The sequence below is a fragment of the Triturus cristatus genome, chromosome 8 (assembly GCF_964204655.1).
Source record: "Triturus cristatus chromosome 8, aTriCri1.1, whole genome shotgun sequence".
In the NCBI taxonomy this organism is placed as follows: domain Eukaryota; kingdom Metazoa; phylum Chordata; class Amphibia; order Caudata; family Salamandridae; genus Triturus; species Triturus cristatus.
The window spans coordinates 744,101,889-744,127,848 of record NC_140591.1 but is presented as its reverse complement, the minus strand read 5'-3'; the positions used below and the strand labels follow the sequence as shown (position 1 = coordinate 744,127,848).

Below are 25,960 nucleotides of genomic sequence, written 5' to 3'. Positions count from 1 at the left end.
CTTCAGGAATGATGATTGTCAACAGTCATTGTTTGAACAAGATGTCCTTGTGGGGAAAAAGGTAAAAGCGCGACAATACCCCATGAGAGAAGTCCCTCCGGTATGGAAGGACGCCGTTGCAGCTGATGCCGCTAATGGTATCGCTGCAATGCCAGCGCATTTTCAGTGTGTTTGGGTACATGTTCCATGGAAGCGTTCTGAGGTGTTAGCGCTTAAGCAGACATTGCCTGATCCCCGTAAAAACCCTGCAGGATATTATAAAGAGTTGTCACAGACGGCAGGATCATGCGTTATGAATTTGGCAGACATAGACATGTTGTTTGGTAATGTTGTTCCACAGCCCCTATGGGGATCAATTCGTAATGCAGATCACGACGCAGAACTAGGTGCTACATGGGCTGACATCATTGCCGCTGACGCTAGACAAACTGGTGGCGCGAAACCTGAGCCTTTAATAGCAGAACTCCCTGGTAGAATCATCACGTATATGAAGACAATAATGCCCGCGATGCGCGTAAATTGGGACAAGCTATCTGCATGCAAGCAGAAGAAACATGAGACAGTGTCAGACTTCTTTACCAGGTTTGAAGAAACGTTTATTGACCACAGTGGGCAAGATATGAGTACTGAGGGTGGCCAACGGTTATTTGTGGATAAATTTGTGCAGAATTTACTTCCTGACCTGTGTAAAAAGTTAAAAGATTCAGAAAGTTCTTGGGCTGTTTCCTCTTCAGCGCAAATACTGGCTACTGCACAGTATTATGAAAACAGAGATAAAGACGAGAAAGATAGAACAGAAAAGAAAACGAAAGAACTAAAAACAAAGGTCCTTTTACAGCAGGCCTATCCGCCACGTGGAGGTCAGAATAATTATAGGCAACCCCAAGGTGTCTATCACCAACCCCAACAATTTCAGAACAATCAGCAAATGAATGGGTATTATCAACCACGTGTCCCTGTAGGTCCCAACCAATGTTCATACTGCAAAGAGGAAGGTCATTTTAAATATAGTTGCCCTAAATTGATGCAGCGCAACGGCAATATGTATGCCGCAAGAGGGAGGGGTGGTCAGCAAGCTCCTAGAGGCAGAGGGCGTGGAAATGTTCCCCAGAACGCGCGTCCTCTTCCGCCTCAAAATACCATCAATAGTTTTGATCAGCAAGCCAACGCGATTAGTAATACAGCTCAGTACTACAATAATGATTATTATGCAGAGGACGGCGATGCAGAAAATAATGATTACTAGGACAGCCGCAGACAGAGAGAGGGAGTTGTTTCAGTGCCAGTGGATCAGAGCGGACCGTATGTTGAGGTGACTACAGCAAATGTAACGGAGCCCTTTCTGCTAGACACTGGTGCTGCAAAGAGTTCAATCATGCATTCAAAACTCCCTGGCTCACCTTTGTCTGGCGATATAAATGTTTCAGTAGGTTTTTCTGGCGCCCCAGTTAGAAACCCGATTTCTAGTCCCAAGTCACTTTCTATTGGACCTTGCGAGCTGAAAGCACCCCTGATTCTAACAACAGGTTGTGGTGAAAATTTGCTAGGGTTAGATTTGTTAAAAAGATTGCATGCTACACTGTATTGTTCACCTTCAGGAGTACAACTTACATTAGGCAGGAAAGTGATTTCCCCGATGTACTTGTCTAAAAATACAATGCCGCCTGAATTGTCATCCCTTCCGGATGTCCTTTGGGCTACTGGTCCCAATGATGTGGGCCTCTTGGAGATACCGCCATACATGGTAACTTTAAAGGCTAATGTCAGATTGCCACGTATTCCCCAGTACAAGATCTCTAATGAAGGCCAGAAAGCATTGTTAGAAATTGTCAGCGATTTGATTAATAAGGATGTAATTGAAGAGACAAGAGGCAACGTTTACAATAGTCCGATTGTACCTGTCTTAAAACGAACGGACCCTTCACAGCCACCTGTTTACAGATTTGTGATTGATCTTAGAGAAGTTAATAAGATTGTTGTGCCACAGTTTCCAGTTGTCCCTGATATAACTGCCTTGTTAACCATGATTCCAGCCTCTGCTGCATGGTTTTCAGTGATCGATTTAAAGAACGCTTTCTTTAGCATCCCAATTGCAGAGGAGAGCAGAGACATTTTTGGCTTCAGTCTAGGAGGCCGAAGCTTCCGCTTCAAACGCGCTCCCCAGGGCTACTGTGAAAGTCCATCAATATACAGCCAGGCTTTGAAAGCGCAGCTTGATGCACTTGTTTTACCTAGTGGCGCTATCCTGATTCAGTACGTTGATGATTTACTAATTGCCGCGGATACTGAGAACATCTGCAAAGAAGCCACATTATCATTGTTGCGTCATTTATCTGCTTTCCATCACAAAGTGTCACTCTCAAAGCTGCAATATTGTCGACAAGAAGTGACCTACTTAGGTCATCTCTTATCGAAGGAGGGAAGGAAACTGACCCCAGAGAGAATTCAAGCCATTGCACAGTTGAGTGTGCCAAGAACAAAGAGAGAAGTGCATGCTTTCTTGGGCATTACCTCATACTATAGGCACTGGATCCCCAATTTTTCCCTGTTGGCAAAACCTTTGTTAGCATTAACATGCAAAGACACACCGAATCCTATCCCATGGTCTGAAGAGTGCCAGAAAAGTTTTGTGGAATTACGCAATGCATTATGTTCAGCTCCTGTGTTGGGTACCCTTGACTACAGCAAGCCTTTTACATTGTATGTTCACGAGAAAGATGGGTGTGCATTATCAGTGTTAACACAGCCTTTTGGCGACAGACCGCGCCCATGCGCATATTTTTCATCAACCTTGGACCCTGTAGCGAGGGCATTGCCAAGTTGTCTGAGAGCGACAGCCGCTGCAGCTATGTCTATCCGACAATCTGCTGGTCTGGTAATGGACAACACATTGATCGTTATGGTTCCACATGCTGTAGACACATTATTAAACAGGACCAAGACACAACACTTGACTAGTGCGCGATTATCAGGCTATGAGCTCACACTGTTAGCAAATCACATACACATAAGGAGATGCAACACGTTGAATCCAGCTACACTATTACCAATTCCAGCAGACCTAGATGAGATTGAGCAACATGACTGTCTGTTCAGAACAGAAGAAGAGACGAAAGGGAGAGTAGATCTAAAAGATACTCCCCTGCCTGAGTGTGATGGTACTTTATGGGTGGATGGTTCGTGTTTCAAGCTCCCTAATGGTGACACGACTGCTGCATATGCTATCACGACTTTACACACGGTTGTGGAAACTGCACGAGTGCCACATAATTCGGCCCAAGCAGCAGAATTAATCGCCCTCACAAGAGCATGCGTGTTGTCTGAAGGAATGAGAGTGAATATCTACACGGATAGCCAGTACGCCTTTGGCGTGGCCCATAGTTTCGGGCGATTGTGGAAAGAACGTGGGTTCCTGACGTCGCATGGAGCTAAAATTCAGAATGGCAAGTTGGTGAATGATCTCCTTGAGTCACTGACCCTACCGTTGCAAGTTGCGATTATGAAATGCAGTGCGCACAGGAAAATCACAGATGATGTTGGACGTGGGAATGCGTTTGCTGATGAAATCGCGAAAGAAACAGCACAGGATGTAAAGACTAGAATGTATGTTGCAGGCCCCGCAAGATGGGTTGATGATGTTGGAATGTGTGAAAACACGATAGAGAGTGTGAAGTCCCTTCAAGCTGAAGCCACAGAGAAAGAATTAAGCAAGTGGAGAGAAAGTATGGGTAAGTTGGATGAGAATGGTTGTTGGATTGATCTGACAGGACATAAGCGATGGTTGTTACCTGATGCATATGTGCTTCCAGTAGTTACGATGGCACATGGAATGGCACACATCAGTACGAAAGGAATTTGTAAGTTGTTGGCTCCAGTATGGCAGAATGCTGGGATTCCCAAGTGCGCAGAGAATGTGGTCAAGAATTGCATGGTATGCTTGAAATATGACCCTGGTAGGGGAACCCCAACTCCAGCTGGTCATGTTGCACCCCCATCATACCCATTTGAAGTTTTGCAGCTGGACTTTATCCACATGGAAAGGTGCAGCAACCTGAAATATGTATTGGTGGTTGTCTGCGCTTTTTCAAAATGGGTAGAGGCCTATCCTCTAAAGGATAACACTGCCCTATCCACAGCCAAAGCCCTTGTGAAAGAATTCTTCCCTAGGTTTGGAATGCCAAGAATGGTGTAGTGTGATAATGGAAGTGAGTTTGTGGGTAAAGTGATGAAGAATGTGTGTGAGGGGCTAGGTATTAAGCAGAAGTTCCACGCTGCAAATCACCCCCAATCAGCTGGATTAGTAGAGCGCTACAACGGCGCTCTAAAACTCAAGCTGGCCAAAATACAGGCGAGCACCGGTCTTAAATGGCCTGACGCTCTGCCTTTAGCACTCCTGTCCACCAGAATGACCGTACACTCACGAGTGGGACTTAGTCCTTACGAAGTGGTTTTTGGCCGCCCGGCTAACGTATGGGGTGTACCAAGGCCTACGAAATTCAGTGAGATCGAGCATCCAGTACTACTCGATTACTTGTATGATTTGACTGTTAAACTACGTGTTTTACATCAACAGGTGCATGATACTCTTCCCCAAGCTTCTGAAACTCCTGGACACCCTATCGACCTTGGCACATGGGTGCTGATTAGAAATTTCCAGCGCAAGAGCAACGACGAGCCTCGTTGGATCGGCCCCCACCTTGTACTTCTGTCAACGAGATCAGCGGTTCGGGTGAAAGGGAGAAAGAATTGGGTCCATGGCACCCACTGCAAGGTAGTCCCCTTGCCCCTGCCATATGACCAGTGTGTCCAGGAGGGTATCGCCGACTCTGAAACAGACACTGTACCTCGTTTTGTACCATTCAGTGATGCACGCATAAAAGGCACAGTTTCAGACCAAGAGAGTAACGATATTTTGCAAGAAGCTGTGCCACCATCAAGTCGACTGGACACCACAGAGCCTGAACTTTTGTTCCAGGATCAAACAGCACCTGGCCGTCTCCGCTATAATTTGAGACCAAGGCCTATGGACAAATAAAGATTTCCTTACTATTTTCTTTTTGACATTATAAGCTCTCCCATCTGAAGGACTTTCTTGATTTTAGTTTTTCGAACCACCATCCGGGTTCAGCCGCAGGGTCGCGGTGCCAAGACTTTGGGGTACAGGCCGAAGACGTTAGGTCAACGGTTCCGGTTGGTCTAGGGCGTTCCCTGGACTGACGGGCGTACTCCTTAGCAGAAGAAACTCATCCGCCGCGAGCGGCCCGATTAGAGGATGGAGTTTTTTAAGATGGAGAGACCCGTTGAGGAAATAAACTTTACAGCAAGGATGTGTAAAATTATAAAGAGTAAATGTTTTGTATTTTTGTGCCTATTTATACTATGTAGTATAATAATGTTCATCGTTGGATTTGTATTTTTCTCCTCTCAAGAGCCCATTGCACCCACTGTACAGCCTATACCTCTTTCTACTGTCTCCTCACACTCTTTTCACCCTCTGCCTGAACACGAACAAACCAGACGATCAGAATTTGTAAATAACTCGTTTATTCAGCTCCTGCACCAGCACCAACTAGTCATGAATACAACCAATTGCTGGGTGTGTGGGTTAATGCCACATACCATCAATAAGGGTATTCCCTATCTAGTGTTGCCGTATAGTTACAATGGATCGTCATGGGCATTCCAGACCATGTTTCTCTATGCTCTAGATACGTACTCCCCTCGACAGCCGTGCTCCATCAGACCTATCACCAATAATAAGGCCTTGATGAAAGGAGTTGCCGATATGAGCAGAGATATCGATGCATACTCATCCATACCCAAGGAAGAATTAAGACCTTATGTAGGGTGGAACGCAATGGGGTATAGTGTTAATCTGGGTGAAAGACAGCAAAAAATCTCATCCCCAATTTGGGTCGTACCCCACATAGGTCGGTTCTGCTTACAAGGTAATGGTCAGAATCCTAGAGCTCAACTGGGGGAAAGTGACTGTACTGAAACGTACACTTTCCCATCACAGTTTTCTCCTGCGTTTTTGGCTGCCAAGGGCACATATTTCATCTGCAAAGATCGAGCATATACATGGTTGCCCCCTGATTTCTCGGGCACATGTTATATTGCGAACTTGCTACCGCCAACATTTACTGCTGCCTCTGACTATCACAAGACTAGAGTTGTGAGGGGCGTAATTAGTAAGGAGGATACTGCCGGTCAGGAAGCGGGAGACTTCTTTTTGGGTTTCCTGCCGTTTTGGGGACCTATGGTAAATAGTAGGAACCTGAGACAACTGACTCGTGTGGTTGAATCCACTGTCAATGTAACGGCTGGTGCCCTTGGTAATTTGACAGCTGAGCTCCAAGCGGATCGCCTCATGACTTTGCAGAACCGTATGGTTCTAGACGTTATTCTTGCAGACCGCGGTGGGGTATGTAAGGTTATCCAATCCAGTTGCTGCATTTTCATACCAGATAACGCTCCAACAGTCTATCAAGCCATCTCCAGACTCCATAAAATATCTGAGTCCATACACGTGGATAAAGGAGATTGGTCACTGGTGGGGTGGTTCTGGGAACTGATATCTGCCTGGGGTTGGAAAGTTCTGATGGTCATTGGAATGATCTTAGCCATTCTTTTCCTGTTCTGTCTGTGCATACAGTGTGCTCCTGCGATATGTGGCTTCTGTGCTACCTTATGTGTAAGAAAACCTGTATCGAGGGACGAGCTAAGTAATAGGATGATGCTACAGCAACATCTCCATGACTTTGTGAACATTGACCTAGACTCGGATTAAGATGAGTATAGTGATTGCCTATGTAAGGGCAAAAGGAGGGTCTGTCGTACTTTAATCTCTGGGACCGCGTAGGGGACAGGGCCCCACCCCTGTCTATCCTGGTATTAGCGAACCGCAAATGGTTAATGCGGTATGTACAAGTGCTTTGTATAACGTTCTAGCTATGAATGCACTGTGTACACGTTATTCTGCATCACTACGCGGGTTCCATTTTGGAAGCGGTGGCCATCTTGTGATTGCCCTCACATAGGCTATAATGAAGCAAATACGGGCCTCACAGCACATTAGCCTTTCCATGACTCTTCCGTGACCTGGGCAGCTTGGCTCTGCTGCCCCAGGTCAAACTGGTCTCACGAGCTCCCCTTCCTCCGGCCACCTGTGATTAGCATCAGGGCTTGACACGCCATAAAGTCCCTTCATCCCACACAAGCCTCCGGCTAATCACTTTCACACCTGACTGTTCCTGCTTTATGACTTGTTTCTATCAACAAGAGCTGCCCGTGTTTTATTGGGGCCTATCGATATCTGATGTGGGATCTGAACCTTGCTGTGTAAATAATTGTGGGCTGGCTTAACTGGAATGTGGGATGGTCATCATGACTCTGCTCTTTCGTTTGAAATGTACACTTGTATATTGCCGTATCATAAACCTAGGAATGTATGCCTGAAGCAGGAAAAAGTGTATTTAAGAAGAAGTCCGTTTCTATGATTTTCAGCAGTCTCCTGAGAACATACACGCTGTTGTACTTCTAGGATACCTGTGATTGGTCTGCAGCCAATAAATGAATCTTTGACTTCACCCAGAAGACTCTGTGTTTCTGTAGGTCCGGAACAGGGAGAACCCAGAAGTCATAGGGTGTGTGCCCCTGCACCGCTGGGCTTAAAATACCCAGTACTTCACTGGCAAACGATGAACAACAGTGACTCAGTCCGGGAGTCAGATGAAAAGGGGGTGGCCCTGCCCTGCCTCTTCCAGGCAATGACGGGCAAGGACGGGCCTGCCCTTGGCCCAAGCTTTGCCCGGGTCTGGCCCGCATGAGACCCACGCTGCGTGAGGCCCGTGCTGGTAATAAGCGCCTCTGGGCGCTTGCCGAGTGATGCGGGTACCTCTCTGGCGCAGTGCTTCCTGGGGACAGGAGTTCCCCTCTGCTGGGCTGCGGCAAACTGTGGCTGGCTGGTTTCGGGCTCCTTATCAATTAGGTGATCCAAATCAGTGGGGACCATGATTTCCTATCTATTTGTAATGTATATGCTCAGGTACTTTAATTTGCCAGACTGCCACTGGAAGTCAAAACCCTGAATAGCTGCCTTCATGGTTTCCCAAGACATAGACATCATCTAGCTCTTGTCCCACTAAACTTTGCACCCTGACAATTCCTCTAGAATGAATCAAAGTGCTGGATTGTGGCATTAAAGTCAGAAAGCATTAGGAGAGTATTGTCCCATTACAGAAGTAGTTTTGAGGGGCCTGCTGGAATAGGAATGTTAGTGATGTTAGGGGACTATCGATCACAACTGCCAGGGGTTCTAAAGCCAGCAAGAATAACAGCTGTAATAGTTTGCACCTCTGCCCTGTCTCTCTATTAGTGGTTCAACCTCTGTTGTTTTATGTGTTTGCACTTGGTTTTTCATATAAAAGATATAATGACCAACGGAAGATATGATTTACATTTGAATGAACATGCATAAAAATTATGGAATATTTAGTTTTTCTTATATGCTTATGAATCAGTTCATGAGTTTGTTGTGAATACTTTTTTCCACATGCTCATCTTATATCTATATTTTCCAGTTCCCTTGGTGCAGAACACTGTTGCAAAAGAGACTTTCTGAGACAGAGGGCTGTAAAATAGTAGGGACAACACTGAGGCATTAGGGAAATGGATTGTGTTTAACTAACAAGAAACTGGCATGCCGAAAATGATGATGTAGGCACAAGGTGTGTATGCACTTATCATGAAAGGTACAATTCGCCCAGTTTCTCATGATAATTGTATAACCTAGTGGTAATGAGTCCTGTTTATCAGATGAAGCCCAATGGGTTTTTATTTTCAGTAGGGCTTTTATAATTTGGGTAGGTTCTTCAAGGTAGGCAAATTAACCAATACCTTGTTTGCTACCTAGTTAACAATTGCTTTAAAAGAAAATGTGAAGATTGGGGTTCTAGATATATGACAACATAGTAAAATGATATTCAAGTCAAGTAACTCAATAAAGGGGAAGAAATAAAGAAAAATGCCGGCTGAAGTAAAAGCATTAGACTCATAGTACAGCTGGATAGAGTCACAACAAATGATACATTTCGATTTCCTGATCTATTGGAAAGTTGACAATTCAGTCTATTAACAATTAATGTGGTGGAAAATCACAGTTCTAGGGGCTGGATTACAAGTTTGGCGGTGTGGGAGCGGGCTGCCATACCACGCCACGGCTTTGTTTCCACACCGTCAAACTCATCTGGCCACTGCCCGCTGGGATGTGCAAAAGCACGTTCCTGCACGCCATGGACCATAAAGTCCATGCCTTGCAGGAGCTGGGGGTGCTTTTAGACAGGGGGCACACCATGTGCCCCCCTGCATGCATCCCCTGGCCCAGAGGCAACAGTGGGCTCTCTAGGTCCCCCTTAGTTTCCTCACCGCCACAGTTTTAATGGCAGTTAGAACAAAGGGCAAACCCAATAGTCACTGGGACCTGGGTAACAAACAGTAGAAAAGGATATGGTCCCAGAACATACATAGATTGAAAAACTGAGCAAAGTCAGCAGAATAACAATTGCAACAAATAAAGCATATCAAAGTGTTGTTTAATCACACTTGGAACAGGCACATGAATGCATGTAAGAAACACATTTACAAAAGTGCAGGGTGCCACAAGGAAGGAGAGGGTGTGATGAGTTGGGTAGGGTAATAGGATAAGTGACATGTAAACATTCGTAACGGTTGTACAAATCAATTGCTGTGCACGTTGCTATCGTGCCAAATAATCAGAATGAAAATCAATCATAGGCAAAATTGAGTGAACAGCCTAAAGAGCCATATACAAGCAAAAATACACAATGCTCAATGCACTATTGTAGGTACTGGCGTAGTGAAATGTCGACGTTTCGACCCCTCATCAAGGGTAGGATGATTAGATCCTTACGAGTGGGGTCTTCCTCAGGACAGAGAGGACGGTGAGACAGGAAGGGTAGGCACCTATAAAAACATTCGATCAGTATTAAAAAAAAAAGGGGTAGCGAAGCCAAGCAGAAAAGAGCAGCGAGGCTGAAAATGGAAAGGCTATACCATAATTACCAATTGGGAGAAAGGACATCTAATCAGTGTCAGCTTGGCGTCCGAAGGCGCAAGGGCAAAGAGGCTCCAAAGGCAGGTGGGAGTGATAAACACCTATAACAAATTAAAGGTGACAATGGAATCATTCAAGTAACAATTCATTGGATAAGTTGGGTATAACTCCCTGAAGATGGGAACTTACAATTCTTAGTCGAACCACAGAGGAGGAATTGATTACTCCATCATTACACGCCGCAACGTAGATCGGTGCGTGTTGAGTGAACTAAATCACTTGGAAATCAGCCTCTATAAGTAAATGGAGAGGGGTGCTCTTTTAGTGAAAAACCTAGTAGGTAATCCAAAGCTAGAGAAATAAAGAAATAAACTGCCACAAGGACCTGGTCCCCCAACCTATCATCCGTGCGTTGGGTTGTTACATAATGGAGCGAGAGAATCAGAGAAGCGGGCGCTACTTCTGATGATTAAAAATGAGTAAGCAATGGAAAAGTGAACCGTCATTGCAGACAGGTATTGCTTGCACGTTATGAAAAGAAAAATAATCAGTTAACAAAGCAGCAAATAGAACGTGTAGGGAATCTTAAATCGATTTGTCCAAATAGAACGGAGGTGGGTGGCGTGGTTCCCGTTAAGCAATTACTTAATATGAATACACGGGAAACAAAGACACTTGTTTATATAGGAGCAAGCTATTCGTGTGAATAATAAAAATAGCCAACGTGTGTATGCATATATCGAATTGGGCCAAGTTAAACGAAAGGGAGAGGAGAGGAGAGGTTCCCCTACCTTTAGACGGTGTCCGTGTCTGCTGCACTCGGAACTGGCAAAACACTGAGACCGCGGGCCGGCTGCCTCATATGGAGAACGCAGCCGCCGCGTGACGTTAGAACGGGTGCAGACGCTGGATGCTGTCCGTGACGGTACAATGGAAGAAAGACATCACGGGTACTTCGTCAGTAAACTAATGGTTAAAAAATTTTTTAATCGCAATCGTGGTCTAGAATAAAATAGAAATGACTCACAATGGTATCGCGGAAAAAAGGGGGGTGTTAATTATGGATATTGGAGTGAAACGTGACTCGAAGAGTTACACGCTCAGACGGAGTAATCAGAGAGTAAATGTAAACAACCAGGGGATGCTCTGATGGAGAAAAAATCTGTACATTATAAAAACGCATAAATTAGAAAAATACAAAGCATAAAAGAAGCATAATTCATTTGGAAATGCAAAGTTTGTAACACTACAAGCGAACTCGTGTAGATTGATATTATCTTAATGACTGGTTAGAATGTAGCAAAGACAAGTGGTTGATTCATATAGAGAGAAAACAGTCAAGTTATCATATATACATGGTGTACACTACTCATATGCATATGATGGGAAAAAGGACAGAACGCTCAAAAATAACATTGACAGCTGAAATTATTTTAAAAAAGTCAAATTGTCATATATACAAGGTGTACATTACTCATATGCATATGATGATCAAAAGGACAAAACGTTCAAAAGTGACATTGACAGCAGGTTATGAGCTGAAACACCTGAAGAAAGAGGACAGTGTTCACTAATTGCTGAGAATAGCTAGTTGGGCATTGCTGGGGTCTTGTTCGTTTAAACCCGTTAGAATAGTATCAAATCGAATCATCATTTTAGACTCTCTAATGAGAAGGATAGAGGATATATTGCCTCCCCTGGGTCCCAGTTCGGTTTTCTCCAAAACAATCCATTGCATTTCATCTGGGCGATGTCCCAGTTGGTGATAATGTTCAACCAGAGGTGCACCTGTCACATTGCATCTTATCCTACTTTGGTGTTGCAGAATTCTTGCTTTTACTTTTTGCTGTGTCTGGCCGATGTATAGTTGGCCACATGGGCACAGAATCCCGTAGATGACATTACTGGAATTACAATTTGTATGTGATTGCAATGTAATGGTCTGATTTTTGTATTCAAAGTTTTTAGCTTGCATAGTTGTGGGGCACGCTTTACATGACCCACATTTGAAATGACCTATGATTGGTGGTAGGTTCCAGAGCGACTGGATAGTCGGTTCAACTGGGTCCTCAAGGAAGGAATGCACCACATGATCCTTTATGCTCATCGCTTTCTTAAAAGAATGCATCGGTAAATTTGGTTGATCAATTTCAGTAGATACAATGCTCCAATGTTTGTTGATGATCCTTTTCACTGCGTTACTTCGAGTGGAGAATGTTGTGACACATATCATCTTATTGTTTTGTAATGATGTAGCGGGATTTTTGGATGAGAGCAAAATGTCCCGTGGGTTGTACCAGGCCCTCTTTTGGGCCCTTTTCACCAGTCGTTTCGGGTAACCTCTTGAGATTAACCTGGCCATTAAGTTCTCAGACTCTGTTATGTAGTCTGTTCGCTTCGTGCAGTTCCTGCGGATCCGCAAGAACTGTCCGACTGGAAGATTGTCGCGTAAACCGCGTGGGTGGTGGCTACTGTACCTTAGTAAGGAATTTCTTTCAGTTGGCTTCCTATATAAGGTAGTTAGAAGTTTCTCATCTTCATAGAAAATTTTCAAATCAAGAAAGGGTATCTCCTGTGTACTAGACTGTATAGTGAACTGGATATCTTGGTCGCACTGGTTTAGCCATTGGTGGAACAGGTTGAGTTGAGTAGTTTCACCATTCCAAATTATTAATATATCGTCAATATATCTTTTCCACATATTAATATGGATCGAGAATGGGTTGTTATTCAGGACGAAACGCTTTTCAAAATTGTCCATATACAGGATCGCTAAATCTGGAGCAAAAGCAGCCCCCATCGCAACTCCTTTCGTCTGTACATAATACTTGCCTTGAAAATAAAAGAAGTTCTTTTTCATAGCGATGGTCAAAAGAGCTATGATGAAATCCGTGGGTACCCTTGTTGGTGCTGGTCTCAAATCCAAAACTTCTCGCATAACCGCCAATGCTGGTTCTTGCGGGATGCTGGTGTATAGTGAGACGATATCGCAGGTGACAAGTATCTGCTCACTAGAGTTGAATGGTTTTTGGTCGATCATTGCAATGACTTGCATGGTGTCTCGCAGGTACGTCTCTGTTTCTTCCGCTATTGGTTTAAGGAAAAAATCTATGTATTTGCATAGAGGTTCCAATAGTGAACCGCAACCGGATACTATAGGGCGACCAGGAGGATGGAGGATGTCCTTATGTATCTTCGGTAGGGTATAGATGGTAGGTAGTCGTGGGTGTCGCTGATTCAGATATTCATATTCTAATTTGCTTAGAAAGCCACAGTTCAAGGCATCGAGAGTTATTTGGTGGATTTCCCCCATCAAGTCCTTTGTGGGATCAGATTTTAGTAAGGAATAACTGACGCCATCTTGTAACTGCCTTAGTATAGTGGTACAAGACACGACTGCATACAAGTCGGAGATTCTAAGGCAGTTACAAGATGGCGTCAGTTATTCCTTACTAAAATCTGATCCCACAAAGGACTTGATGGGGGAAATCCACCAAATAACTCTCGATGCCTTGAACTGTGGCTTTCTAAGCAAATTAGAATATGAATATCTGAATCAGCGACACCCACGACTACCTACCATCTATACCCTACCGAAGATACATAAGGACATCCTCCATCCTCCTGGTCGCCCTATAGTATCCGGTTGCGGTTCACTATTGGAACCTCTATGCAAATACATAGATTTTTTCCTTAAACCAATAGCGGAAGAAACAGAGACGTACCTGCGAGACACCATGCAAGTCATTGCAATGATCGACCAAAAACCATTCAACTCTAGTGAGCAGATACTTGTCACCTGCGATATCGTCTCACTATACACCAGCATCCCGCAAGAACCAGCATTGGCGGTTATGCGAGAAGTTTTGGATTTGAGACCAGCACCAACAAGGGTACCCACGGATTTCATCATAGCTCTTTTGACCATCGCTATGAAAAAGAACTTCTTTTATTTTCAAGGCAAGTATTATGTACAGACGAAAGGAGTTGCGATGGGGGCTGCTTTTGCTCCAGATTTAGCGATCCTGTATATGGACAATTTTGAAAAGCGTTTCGTCCTGAATAACAACCCATTCTCGATCCATATTAATATGTGGAAAAGATATATTGACGATATATTAATAATTTGGAATGGTGAAACTACTCAACTCAACCTGTTCCACCAATGGCTAAACCAGTGCGACCAAGATATCCAGTTCACTATACAGTCTAGTACACAGGAGATACCCTTTTTTTCAGATGGACTGCCAAACTAATACTCAGCCCCTAAATCATCAAAGAAAGGAGCCATTATTCCTATCTCCTGAAAGTGAATTTCCAAAAGAGATGCACAAAATAAATAATTCAAGAAGTTCCTTAGAATGATTATGCAACATGCATACGGATAGCAAGTGACGTGTTCACTGAATGGTAAATGAAATAAACTGATTTAAAACACTGTAATTTAAAAATTCTATTTTATTGTTATTTTGTTTCTCAGGCAATGTTTGCTGCATGTGAACTTGGAGTCTTTGACCTACTGCAGGAGTTTGGTGCCCCCCTGACTTCTGCCACCATTGCTGAGCATTTGCATTGCAGTGCTGATGGAATGGAAAGATTACTGTGCGCATGCGTGGGTTTAAAGCTCCTGGAAATCGAGATGAAGAATACAGAAGGTAATGTCATAGTGTTACAGTCATTAACAAAGCCAGGAAGTGTAAAAAAGATTTCATTATTCATGCATAAATTGTAATATCAAAAAATGCAATTACTTTTTTCTAGTAAATTTAATCCTGTAAAATGCTCTAAAGTCTCACTTTTACTATATATTTGCCATTGATGTCAATAAATAATGCAAATGAGAAAGTGTTAGGCCCAAAGTGTATGGTTCAGTTGAATGTTTTGCAAAATCCTCTTTCTATTTTGAAACTAGGGCGAAAAAAAACACATAGGGGCAGATTTACGTTCCCCTGCGCATCCCTGCAAATCAGCAGGAATGTGCCAGGGAAGATGCATCACGCAAGTTTGACCATGCGCCACCGCAGATGCGCCGCATTTACAATGCTGTGCATTGTGGCGCAAGGACAAGCAGATGCGTGACGCATCTGCTGGCGTAAGGTTGGCGCGACGCAACTCCAGCACTGTTCCAACCTGCCCTATCCCTAACATGGTGCGTCACGCCTTACGCCTGCTTGAAGCAGGCGTAAGGATTTGACGCACCAGCGTCGGAAAAGTGACTGCGTGAAATCTTGTAGATTTCACTGCGTCACTTTTCCGAGGCTTTTTCTGACGTAACGCCCACCCTGCATACATTAAACCTGACGCGGGTTTAATGTGGCACAGGGCTTTACAATGTGACGCATCTCCCTAGATGCGTCACGTTGTAAATCTGTCGCAGCATGGCGATAGCTTTGCGCCGCCGCTGCATCACAAAAGTGACGCAACGGCGGAGCAAAAGTGGCGCACGGGGCTTGTAAATCTGCCCCATAGTGCTGCTACAAACCCAGAGAAATCTTCAGTAGGTGTTTCATAATATAGCCTAACAGGCATCCTACAATCATTTTTTGCATACGGAAGATAAGAGAGCACATTAGGTAAATAAGCCTTGTCAAACCCAAAAAGGTTGTTTTTTGTATGATGCATGCTCAAAGAGGCAGACAATATGCGTGCACACATTCACATAGACCATACATACAAGCACATATGCCGAAGAAGCAACACAACTACAGACACATTAATGTGAACTCCAATAAATAACTGAACCCCAATATTTTGTGTATCTCAATACCCTTAATAAAAACAGCTCTGATTCTCTTGTTGATCAAGCGGTAAGGGACTACACCCCCATCTATGGATCATTAGTTTAGCAAAATTAACAGAATTAGAGTAAAAATAAAACTTTGATCTCTAAATGGCTCAGGGCCTGATTATGATCTTGGCTGATGGGATACTCCATCACAAACATGACGGACATCCCGTCCGCCATATTACAAGTTCCATAGGATATAATGGAATTGTTATACGGCGGACGGGATATCCGTCATGTTTGTGACGGAGTATCCCATCTGCCAAGATCGTAATCAGGCCCTCAGTTCTCAATCATTATAGGGAAAAATTGATTTATTACGCAATTATTCATAGGAACGATACAAGGAATACGTAAGTCTGCTATATGGTTCCGTTACAGAATAATACAGAGCCACAAAGCTTACCAAAATTCCTAATCAAGAAAAGAAAACTAAAGACATTATAATTGTCAAAGTCATAAAGAGTATTGACAGCATTCTAGAAGACGTAAAATAAAAAAAATCTCAAAATACTTAGGGGCATATGCATCAACCAAACTAATACCGATTCCTTAATAGCGAAAAATAAGGAATCGCCATTAAGGAATCGGTAATTGGCATGCATCAACAGATTCGGTGAAATTTAGCGATTCCTTAAAAATCGCTAAATTTACCGATTCCTTAATAGCGGGGCACGCAAACGGCCCCACTAGCAAATAGCGAGTTCGGTAATACCGATTTGGCAAATAGCGAGTTCGGTAATACCGAATTAGCAATTACCGAATCGGTAATAGCGAAATCGCAAATTGCCGCGTCGCTCCGGGAACAGGCTGATGACATCACCAACCAGGAAATACTGCTGCCCCACCCACATAGCCTCGACAGAGGAGCAGACAGGAGCAGGAAAGAAGGACAGGCTGTGCAGAGTGAGGCCACACAGATACTGCCATTCACAGCACACATCCATCATGTCGCAGGAAGTGCCATCCAGCGCTGAATCTGCACGCAAGCGCAAGAAGAAGTTCTCAGACAGGGAGCTGGAGTACCTCATCGAGGGAGTGTCCAGCAAACACGACCGCCTCTTTGGCAAGCTGTCCCTCAAGGTGCCTGAGACCGAGAAGCGGCGCATCTGGCAGCGCATCCGTGAGAGGGTCAATGCGGTTGGCGTCACTAGCCGCAGCATCGACGACCTTAAAAAAAGGTGGTATGACCTCCGGAAGCGCGCAAAAGAGAGGATTGCTGAGAGGCTCCGGGAGGCAAGAAGGACTGGAGGCGGAACAAGCACTGCACCATCCAACACAGCCCTGGAGGACCTTGTGGAAGGGACGATAGAGCGGGAAGCCGTCGTGGGGGTGATCCAGATGGACACGTCCGGCGCAGCCACAAGTGCCCAAGGTAAGATGCATGCCTGTGCCACACCCAGCATAGCGTAAATCCATACCCATGCCCCCAGCCCAATCTCACTGTGTCTGCAGCTCTGGCACAGACAGTTCCACACATGACACTACTGCATCTTGGGAGTTGTAGTCTAGTCAGCCCAGAGTGCAGGTACAGGCGTAAATCCTCACACAACACATATTTTGTACATGGCTGTAGACTGTTCATTTGTTGGACCACAGAGGGACATTGATGGGTACAACACTATGTAGGTGTAATCATCCCACTAATCATGCACTGTTACACACACAGATGCATCACCTGGGGACTCTGACGACAGCGACCAGCTGATCATATCTGAGACACCCGTGGAGTCAGACCAGGAGACTGCGCAGGATGCGCACGCACCGCCAACACCTGCCACCCCACCAGCACCACCTCCACCAGCGCCACAATCAACGGCACCAGCACCTGTGCCACAAGCCAAGGCACCTGCGCCACAAGCCAAGGCACCACCACCTGCGCCACAAGCAACGGCACCAGCAAGCCAGCCTGCAGCCAGTACAGCCACAATACCGCAGAGGCACAGGCACCAAGTTGCGCCCTTGCAGGAGATGGCAACCCCCCCCCCGCAATTGGCACCCACGCAGCGCACATCCACACCACCTGCTGCACCACATGGAGGCTCAAGACACGCACGGCGTCACAGGGCCCGTCGCAGTTCCGTCTCCTCAGCTGACCAGGATGTCCCAACAACCTCTGCAATTGAGGAGAGGATGCTGCGCACACAGAACCTGCAGGGAAGACATGTGGCTAGCATCAGCTGCAACATCGTGCGCCTAGCGAGGGAGATGCGCGCCATGACTGCAGCAGTCACCGACATGGGCTCCGCGGTCAGGGACATGGGCACGGCGGTCAGGGACCAGACCACTGCGGTTGCTGATGGCAATGCTCAGCTCAGGGAGGAGGTACGTGAGCTCACCCGTGCCATCAGGGAGGGCCATGAGTCCCAGAGGAGGAGTAACCGGCAGCTAATGTTGCGTTCTGCCGCCGCTACCAAGGCCATACAACGGCACAGCAACTGCACCGCTGTGTTGGCACGCCGCACAGTCTCCCTGCAGGTGGACCTTGGGCACTTCTGCGGTGATGTTGCCAAGTCACTGGGACACATCACCACTGCTGTGGAACAACTTCAGAGCAGCACATGCAGTGCTGCAGCATTGGGAGGGGATGACACCAGTGAGGCTGCCTCCAGTGTCAGCAGCGTGTCACTGGCAGAGGCCAGCACCAGGCGCCGAAGTTCGCGTGCCTCCACGGGGACAGGCCGTGGTGAGGGTTTGGATGCACCTGAGCGGAGGCTTGGTGTACGTGGCAAGCGCCACTAGAAATTTGGACATGCTGCAGGTCCATGGTGGAGCAACCATGGCCATGCAATTATTCTGTTTGCACAGGCCTGACTTTAAGGAACCTTTTATTTACATTTATGCAATCGGAGCATGATTCACAATGCTAGTTCTGTTGCACAATCCTCAGTGCTACTGTGCATTAAACAGTTGCACCCAACACCAACTTGTAATGTCTCATTTTACCCAGGGTCAAAAATGATTTTGCGTTATGTCTGTCCGCCTCCTATGGCCCTCTGCTGTGTTTGGGATGTGTGCCGGTCGTCGTTGGGCGGGTGGTTGGTCAGCCTGGGGGTCGTCATCCCTGTCCACCTCCATGGGTATCCCCCTTCTGGTGGCAATGTTGTGCAGCATTGCACATACAGCAATTATTCAACAGCATGTGTCTGGTTGGTATAGCATTGCGCCGCCAGTCTTGTGGAGGATACGGAAGCGGCTCTTGAGAATCCCAAAAGTCCGCTCTATCACATTCCTCGTGCTGATGTGTGCAGCGTTGTAGCGATGTTCCTGCGGGGTTGCTGGATTTAGGTATGGGGTTAGTATGTATTCCCGCAGGGCGTAAGCACTGTCACCTAGAAGATAGAAGCATAGACTTAGCATTGGTGATGTACATACATGTGTGGTGTTGGTGTGGGGAAGCGTAGTTCTACTTACCTAACAGGAGTCCCTCTCCAAATTCGCCATTGAGTAGTCGCCTGTGCATTCCACTGTTGCGGAAGATGTATGAGTCGTGTGTGCTCCCTGGGAATTGTGCCACTAGGTCCGTTATGATGTTGTTGGCATCGCACACAACCTGCACGTTGATCGAGTGGTATGACTTGCGGTTCCTGAAAAGGTACTCATTTGCTGACGGAGGGCATATGGCGATATGCGTGCAGTCGATGCATCCAATCACATGTGGGAATTGTGCCACCTGGTAGAAAGCCTGTTTGGTGCGGTCCAACTGCTGTGGGGTTGTGGGGAAGCTGATGTGTGTGTGTAGCATTGTCAGCATGGCATCTAGAAATTTTTTGAAGAAGCGTGACAGTGCGCTTTGCGACACACCTCCGGCAACCGCAATTACCCCCTGGAAACTCCCTGAGGCCAGTAGGTGCAGGCTGCATAGGACCTGAACGTGCGCAGGGATTGCATTGGTCCGGTGTGTCTGGTGCTGCAGTAATGGTTCCAGGTCTGCAATCAGGCGCATGATTATAGCGCGATTGAGGCGATATTTCTGGTACACCTCGTCCTCATTCTGGCCGAGCAGGGTTATGCGCAGTCTGAACACTCGCTCCTGGACCCTTCTCCTGCGCTGTCCTGCTGCATTTATCCGCATCCTCCTTGCAAGCACGTAGAGGGCAGCCATTTTGTGGGAGCCAACAGGGTCTCCTGGGCCAAATTTAAGGGTTTAGTGATTGCCTCAATCATTTGCACATGTAGGATTTTTTATTTTTTTTATTTTTTATTTTTTGTGACTTTACCTCCAGGTTTTGATTCCCCTTATTTAGCTCTGGCAAAATAGCGATTTTTGGAATTTTCGTTATTAGCGAGTTTTGTTGCATTGGGGTGCGATTCGTTATTTGCTATTGGCAATTTCCGGGAGCTAATAGTGATTTCGGTAATTGCGAATTCGGTATTTAGCGAATCGGTAAATTAGCATTTTGGGTATTAGCGATTCGGTATGTTCGAGGTTATTTATTTAGCGATTCGTTATTTGCTCGGGTTTTGGGTTGATGCATTGGGATTGGGTATTTTTCACACATTACCGGGAGCTATTACCGAATCGGTATTTTACCGACTGGATTTTGGCTTGATGCATAAGGGTGTTAGACAGAATCTTGGGAGAATAATGGGAAGTCGCCCATGAACCCTCAAAACCAGGGTTTTTCAAATATTTTTTTTCAGATTCAGCATGGCATGATCATGGTTATTTTTTATTGGCAAATCTTCACATCTAACATGGGCTTCAATTGTAATTCCATAGAGCATATTATCAAGCCCATTATCGCCACTTTAGCTGCAGTTTTCTGCCGCTAAAGCGGCGATAATTTTATCGCCTATCTTGATAATATGCCCCATAGAAAGAGAAAGTGACCAGGAGAAATAAAGGAATTTCTCCTTGTTATGCTTCCCTTTTAAAAGTGCAAGCTTTTGGCGCATTGCCAGGTTTACAAGTTCTTGTAAATCTGGGAATGAGTCAAAATCCATGGGAGTTGTGTGGGAACAACCACCACAACGCCAATGGAACACCAAACTAGGGCAGGTGAGCTCAACACAGCAATTTGCACTGCATTGCACTATTCCAGATTTCTGAAGCCTCTCAGATCCACGCAAAGTGACTTTGCATAGTTTCATATATCTGGCTTAGAGGTTAGTATCATGCATGTACCACATTGAGTAGTGCAAATGTGGCGCATCCCTCTTACAAATGAGCCCTAAAGTCCCTTGATGTCATAACATTTCTATGCTACACAGAAATATAATTTCAGTGGGTCGCTGATTGGGATGGCGAGAAAGAGAGAGGAGCAAGACGAACTAACAAAGAAACTGCATCCATTTTAAAATAATGCCGTCTCACTCAAAAATGTGGCATAACTATTTTCATAAACAGAATACTTCTAAACAAAATAATCATGTTGTTAGGTGCATTGTTATTTATTCATTGCTTACAATTATATACATCACTAAAATTATTAATATGCACAAATAAACTGTCACCTAAACTGATACATTAGGAAAAATGTCCACACTAACACTTAAACAGTCACCTATATAATCACCCCTCAGACTTATATGCATCCATGCTGAAATACCAACAGATATACAGCAACAGACCAAATAATCTATAGTAACTCATGGACATTTCCCTACAGGTGCGCATTCACAGTGACAACCAGTCTTATATGCATGCACCTATTGACACAGACCTTCACAATGCAGCCATAATAGCGCACAATCCAACAGATACATAGGTATCCATGCACACAGAACACACAGAGACCTGCATGCTCACAAACAAATGTATCACATACATAAAGACTGATGTATAGCACCACAAAACACACATTCAGTCAGACTACTCGCAGAAAGGCACACGTAGAGTTGGACAGATAGATAGATAGATAGATAGATAGATAGATAGATAGATAGATAGATAGATAGATAGATAGATAGATAGATAGATAGATAGATAGATAGATAAATAGATAGATAGATAGATAGATAGATAGATAGATAGATAGATAGATAGATAGATAGATAGATAGATAGATAGATAGATAGATAGATAGATAGATAGATAGATAGATAGATAGATAGATAGATAGATAGATAGATAGATAGATAGATAGATAGATAGATAGATAGATAGATAGATAGATAGATAGATAGATGACCCAACAGTTGGAAGGATGCCTAATTGGTGCTGGGAAGATTTAAATTTCATGTTTATTTAATATTTAGCCGATGTTCAGATGTTGTTATATCTGAGGAGCAAAACCTGGTGGCATGTGGTCTCTCTGTGAAAAAAAAACAACATGTAAGCTTTGTGATGGTAAACTGAACTGTCAATGCCCATCCAATCCTTGTATGCTTTTCATTGAACACTGACATATAAATAATTAACACACTTGAAATGAAATGAAATGAAATGAAAAGAGATTTGTAAAGCGCATGGCTGCCCTTGAGCGTCCCAGCGCTGAAACAAAACACAGGACCACCACCCAAACACAACTAAAGCAAAGCCTAACGGGGGAAGAGATAAGTTTTCAGTGCCTTGCGGAAACGCACTAGATTGGGTTCTTTCCGCAGGGCCGTCGGCAGAGCATTCCATAGTTGGCCTGCATTAATAGAGAACCGGCGACCGCCGGACTTCACCTTTTTGGCTCTGGGTATCACCACAAAATTACCATCATCCGAGCGAAGGGCTCGCGTAGGTTTGTAAGGGCGCACCAGGTCTCTAAGGATTGGAGGGCCTGATCCTTGCAAAGCTTTGAACACGATGCAAAGGGATTTAAATTTTATGCGAGCTCGGATTGGAAGCCAATGCAAGGCCTTGAGAGCAGGCTTAGCTGATGATCTTTTGGCAGTACCAGTGAGCATTCTTGCAGCCGCATTCTGAGCTCTTTGGAGCACATTCAGGGTGGATTCTGGTGAGCCAAGGAATAAGGCATTGCTATAATCCAGCCTTGACATGACTAATCCTTGAACCAGAAGTTTTCGGGAGTTTTCCGGGAGTAGCGGGAGGATCTTCCGTACTGACCTGAGCAGTCCATAGCAGGTCCCTGCCACTCGTTTAGCTTGAGTGGTCATTGACAGTTCAGGTTCAAGCCAAACCCCCAAACTTTTTATTGCTTCTTTGGGAACTGGGGGGGCACCTAGACTGTCCGGCCACATGGATTTGGGGAGAGTTGAACATAGATTGCCAAGAAGCATCAGCTCCGTTTTCGTCCCATTTAGTTTGAGCCGGGACTCCGACATCCATGACATGATGTTAACAAGACATGATGCGAACTTTTCCCCCTGGCTTTCCGAGAGGGACAGCGAGACGATCAATTGAGTGTCGTCTGCGTAGGTTGCGATTTTCACCCCGAAGGGTGAGACCACCTCCTCCAGTGGGGCCATGTAGATGTTAAAAAGCGTAGGGCTCAGTGAGGAGCCCTGCGGTACTCCACACTGAAGGGGGGTAGGCAGAGATCGAAGATTGCCTTCGCAGACCTGATAAGTCCGGCCACTCAAGTACGACGCGAGCCATTTGAGGGCCGACCCTCTCACTCCAATCTTCCCCAAACGGTTGATCAGGATATTATGATCAACCGTATCAAATGCAGCGCTTAGATCCAGGAGGACCACCGCAGCGGATCCTCCCGAATCCAAGATGCATCTGCCTTCCTCCACCATTGAAATCAAGGCCGAATCGGTTCCCTGGCCAGGCCGAAAGCCCGTCTGAGTACGACCCAGTAGATCATTAGATTCCAGGAAATGCGAAAGGTGGCGGTTGGCAAACTTCTCGGCAATCTTATTCAGCCCGGGCAGAAGCGAGATGGGACGGTAATTGGCCAAATCGGCCGGATCAAGGCCTGGCTTTTTCAGAAGGGCCTTGACAATGGCTTGCTTCCAGCTAGGTGGAACAATGCCGTGGGTGAATGAGGCATTCAGCAGGTCGATAGCTGGGCCTGCAATGGTGTTCGTAAATTGCTTGAGGATCCGAATGGGCATGGGGTCCGAAGGGGAGCCGCTCTTCAGGGCTGAAAGCTCCTCACAAAAAGCCTCCTTTGAGATGGAGGGGAAGCTATCAAACACCTTTTCAGCCTCTGGAACTGCTTTGTCTACCCTACCTGTACTCAGAGGAAGGCTGGCTAAGATGTTCTGTATTTTGACATCAAAAAACTGGGCCAGTTGATTGCATTTATCAGAATTTACCTCATGGGTTACCGGGGGAGTAGGGACAGTGAGAAGCTCTTTAAGGATCTGATAAGTTTCTCTAGAAGAGTTACCTGCCATTCTGTCCTCCCCTTCCTTAGCATATTCATTCATGAACTGCACTATCATTCAGCACCTTCCCCTCTGGGACTTATATATGTCACAAATATTCTCTCATTAAAAGAGGGCACTTAATTCTGGTGGGTCCGAAGGCAATAGTTATTGGCTCAATTGGAATCAAGAGATCTGTTGGAACACTAAGATCTAGTTGTTCACTTTCATCCTGAGATTTAGAGTGCTGGGTAAAAGACTAGGGCAAAGTTGGGAACACCAGGGGAATCAGACCTGCAACAACTGATTACCTCAGGATTTCATTATTTTGCAATAAATTCTCATGGTCCAACTTGCTGTGGACCATATTTGCACCACTTCTAGAGCTATGCTACCCTCGGTATCATAAAGCTCAGTGGGGAGGAGATGATACTCACTGTTTTTATTATTATAGCAAATGTATTTGCTCATACACCAATTTAGCTAATAATTGTTATCAAGTTTGTTAATTGTATTAGATGAAATGAATCTACATCTACAATTCCCAGAATGCACTGATTTGGTAAATAAAAACCTAGGACAATAAACATGGAAATCTTAGCTAACGCTAAACTTTGAAAGCAATACTGTCCCAAATGCAAGTGTAAATTTGATATTTACAGTAAAAATATATTTTGTTCCTTCTTCAAAGTGTTTGCTCTTCACTATATTTTAGTCTGAGACATACAATATGAATATTATGTTAATGTTTCAGTACAGAACTGAGGGATCCCTTTTAAGAAATCTGTCTAAAGGTTGGTTAATAGCTGCTAAGTATTGAAAGTGATGACATGCTAAGTCAGTTACTGCACTGATACTAAAAGCCAGACTCATGTGGGCACTCTTACACCTTGCCAATTTCAATACTTCCTCATCAGAATTGTGTGATACTTCTTTCTTTCAGTTCCACAAAAGACAACTGTACATAAATATTTAGGGGACTATTCAAAAGGTAAATTGGCACATGTGTAGATGTACATGTGTCAATTTACTCTTACACTTTATAGTTAATGTACTACCTTTTCAATTTTTAAGTGTAAATTAACCACAAGTGTAGACTTAAATGTCAGCTCACCTTCTCAGTGTAAATATACTACAAGTAACTTTTCACATGTAGGCAGAAATCTCTGCCACTGTGTTATGGTAATGTATAAGAATATTTAAAAATATATATATAAGTTTAAAAAAATATATATTTTTCTGTTAAATAATGATGTAAATTAATTTCATATATTTATGTAATTTGTTAACTAACAAGACAAATGCCACAGGACTACCTTAATTTGAATTAAGGATTTAATTAATTTTAATATGTTATTTAAAGGAAAATTATTTTTAAGATGTATTAACCTCACCCAAAATTAAAATGTTTATATTTATCAACTATGTATTAAGAATTACAAAACACATGTATAGGATTAAATTAAATGAATTATTATTGAAACAATTAAAGTTGCACTCATTTTTAAACTAAAAAGTTATTAAAATAGTGCAGAATAAAAAAATAAATTACATATTTTTTTTGCCTGAAATTACATTTATATATATTTGTAAAAAGTCACAATCAATTAATTATTTATTTTAACTTTTTTTCTTTTGATTGAAATGTTTAGTCCCTGCTTCCACTGTTAACAATGGGGAGGTGTTGCAGTGTCTGGGAGTGGTGGTGTGTGTTGCTAGACTTACTCCAAAGTTGGTCTGCAGTACATTTACAACTGTTTTGTAGCCTGTTGGGCTGTATTGACTTTAGAAGTGCAGCTTGTTAATAGCAATGACCTTGCTCTTTTGTCAGTGGATCTTTGTAGTTACATGTCCCTTCCCAAACTCCCCATGACCCCTACCTAAACAAC

The 25,960-nt window shown here is 44.4% G+C and overlaps 1 protein-coding gene and 1 long non-coding RNA gene across 3 annotated transcripts in view; one reads left to right on the top strand and one right to left on the bottom strand.

Annotated features, from left to right (window-relative positions):
• The window catches only part of LOC146805006 (acetylserotonin O-methyltransferase-like), a 723,771-nt gene that overhangs the window by 78,898 nt on the left and 618,913 nt on the right, over positions 1-25,960 (top strand). For both annotated transcript variants that reach the window (XM_085622160.1, XM_085622159.1), the window contains exon 2: positions 14,556-14,730. In XM_085622160.1, the coding sequence (XP_085478286.1) occupies positions 14,556-14,730 (175 nt within the window). The remainder of the gene's footprint in view (positions 1-14,555; positions 14,731-25,960) is intronic.
• Positions 8,612-10,492, bottom strand: LOC146805007 (uncharacterized). The gene is made up of 3 exons (XR_014967773.1): positions 10,265-10,492; positions 10,084-10,176; positions 8,612-9,984 (listed from the first exon to the last, which is right to left on the bottom strand). It is a non-coding gene; the product is annotated as an uncharacterized LOC146805007 (long non-coding RNA).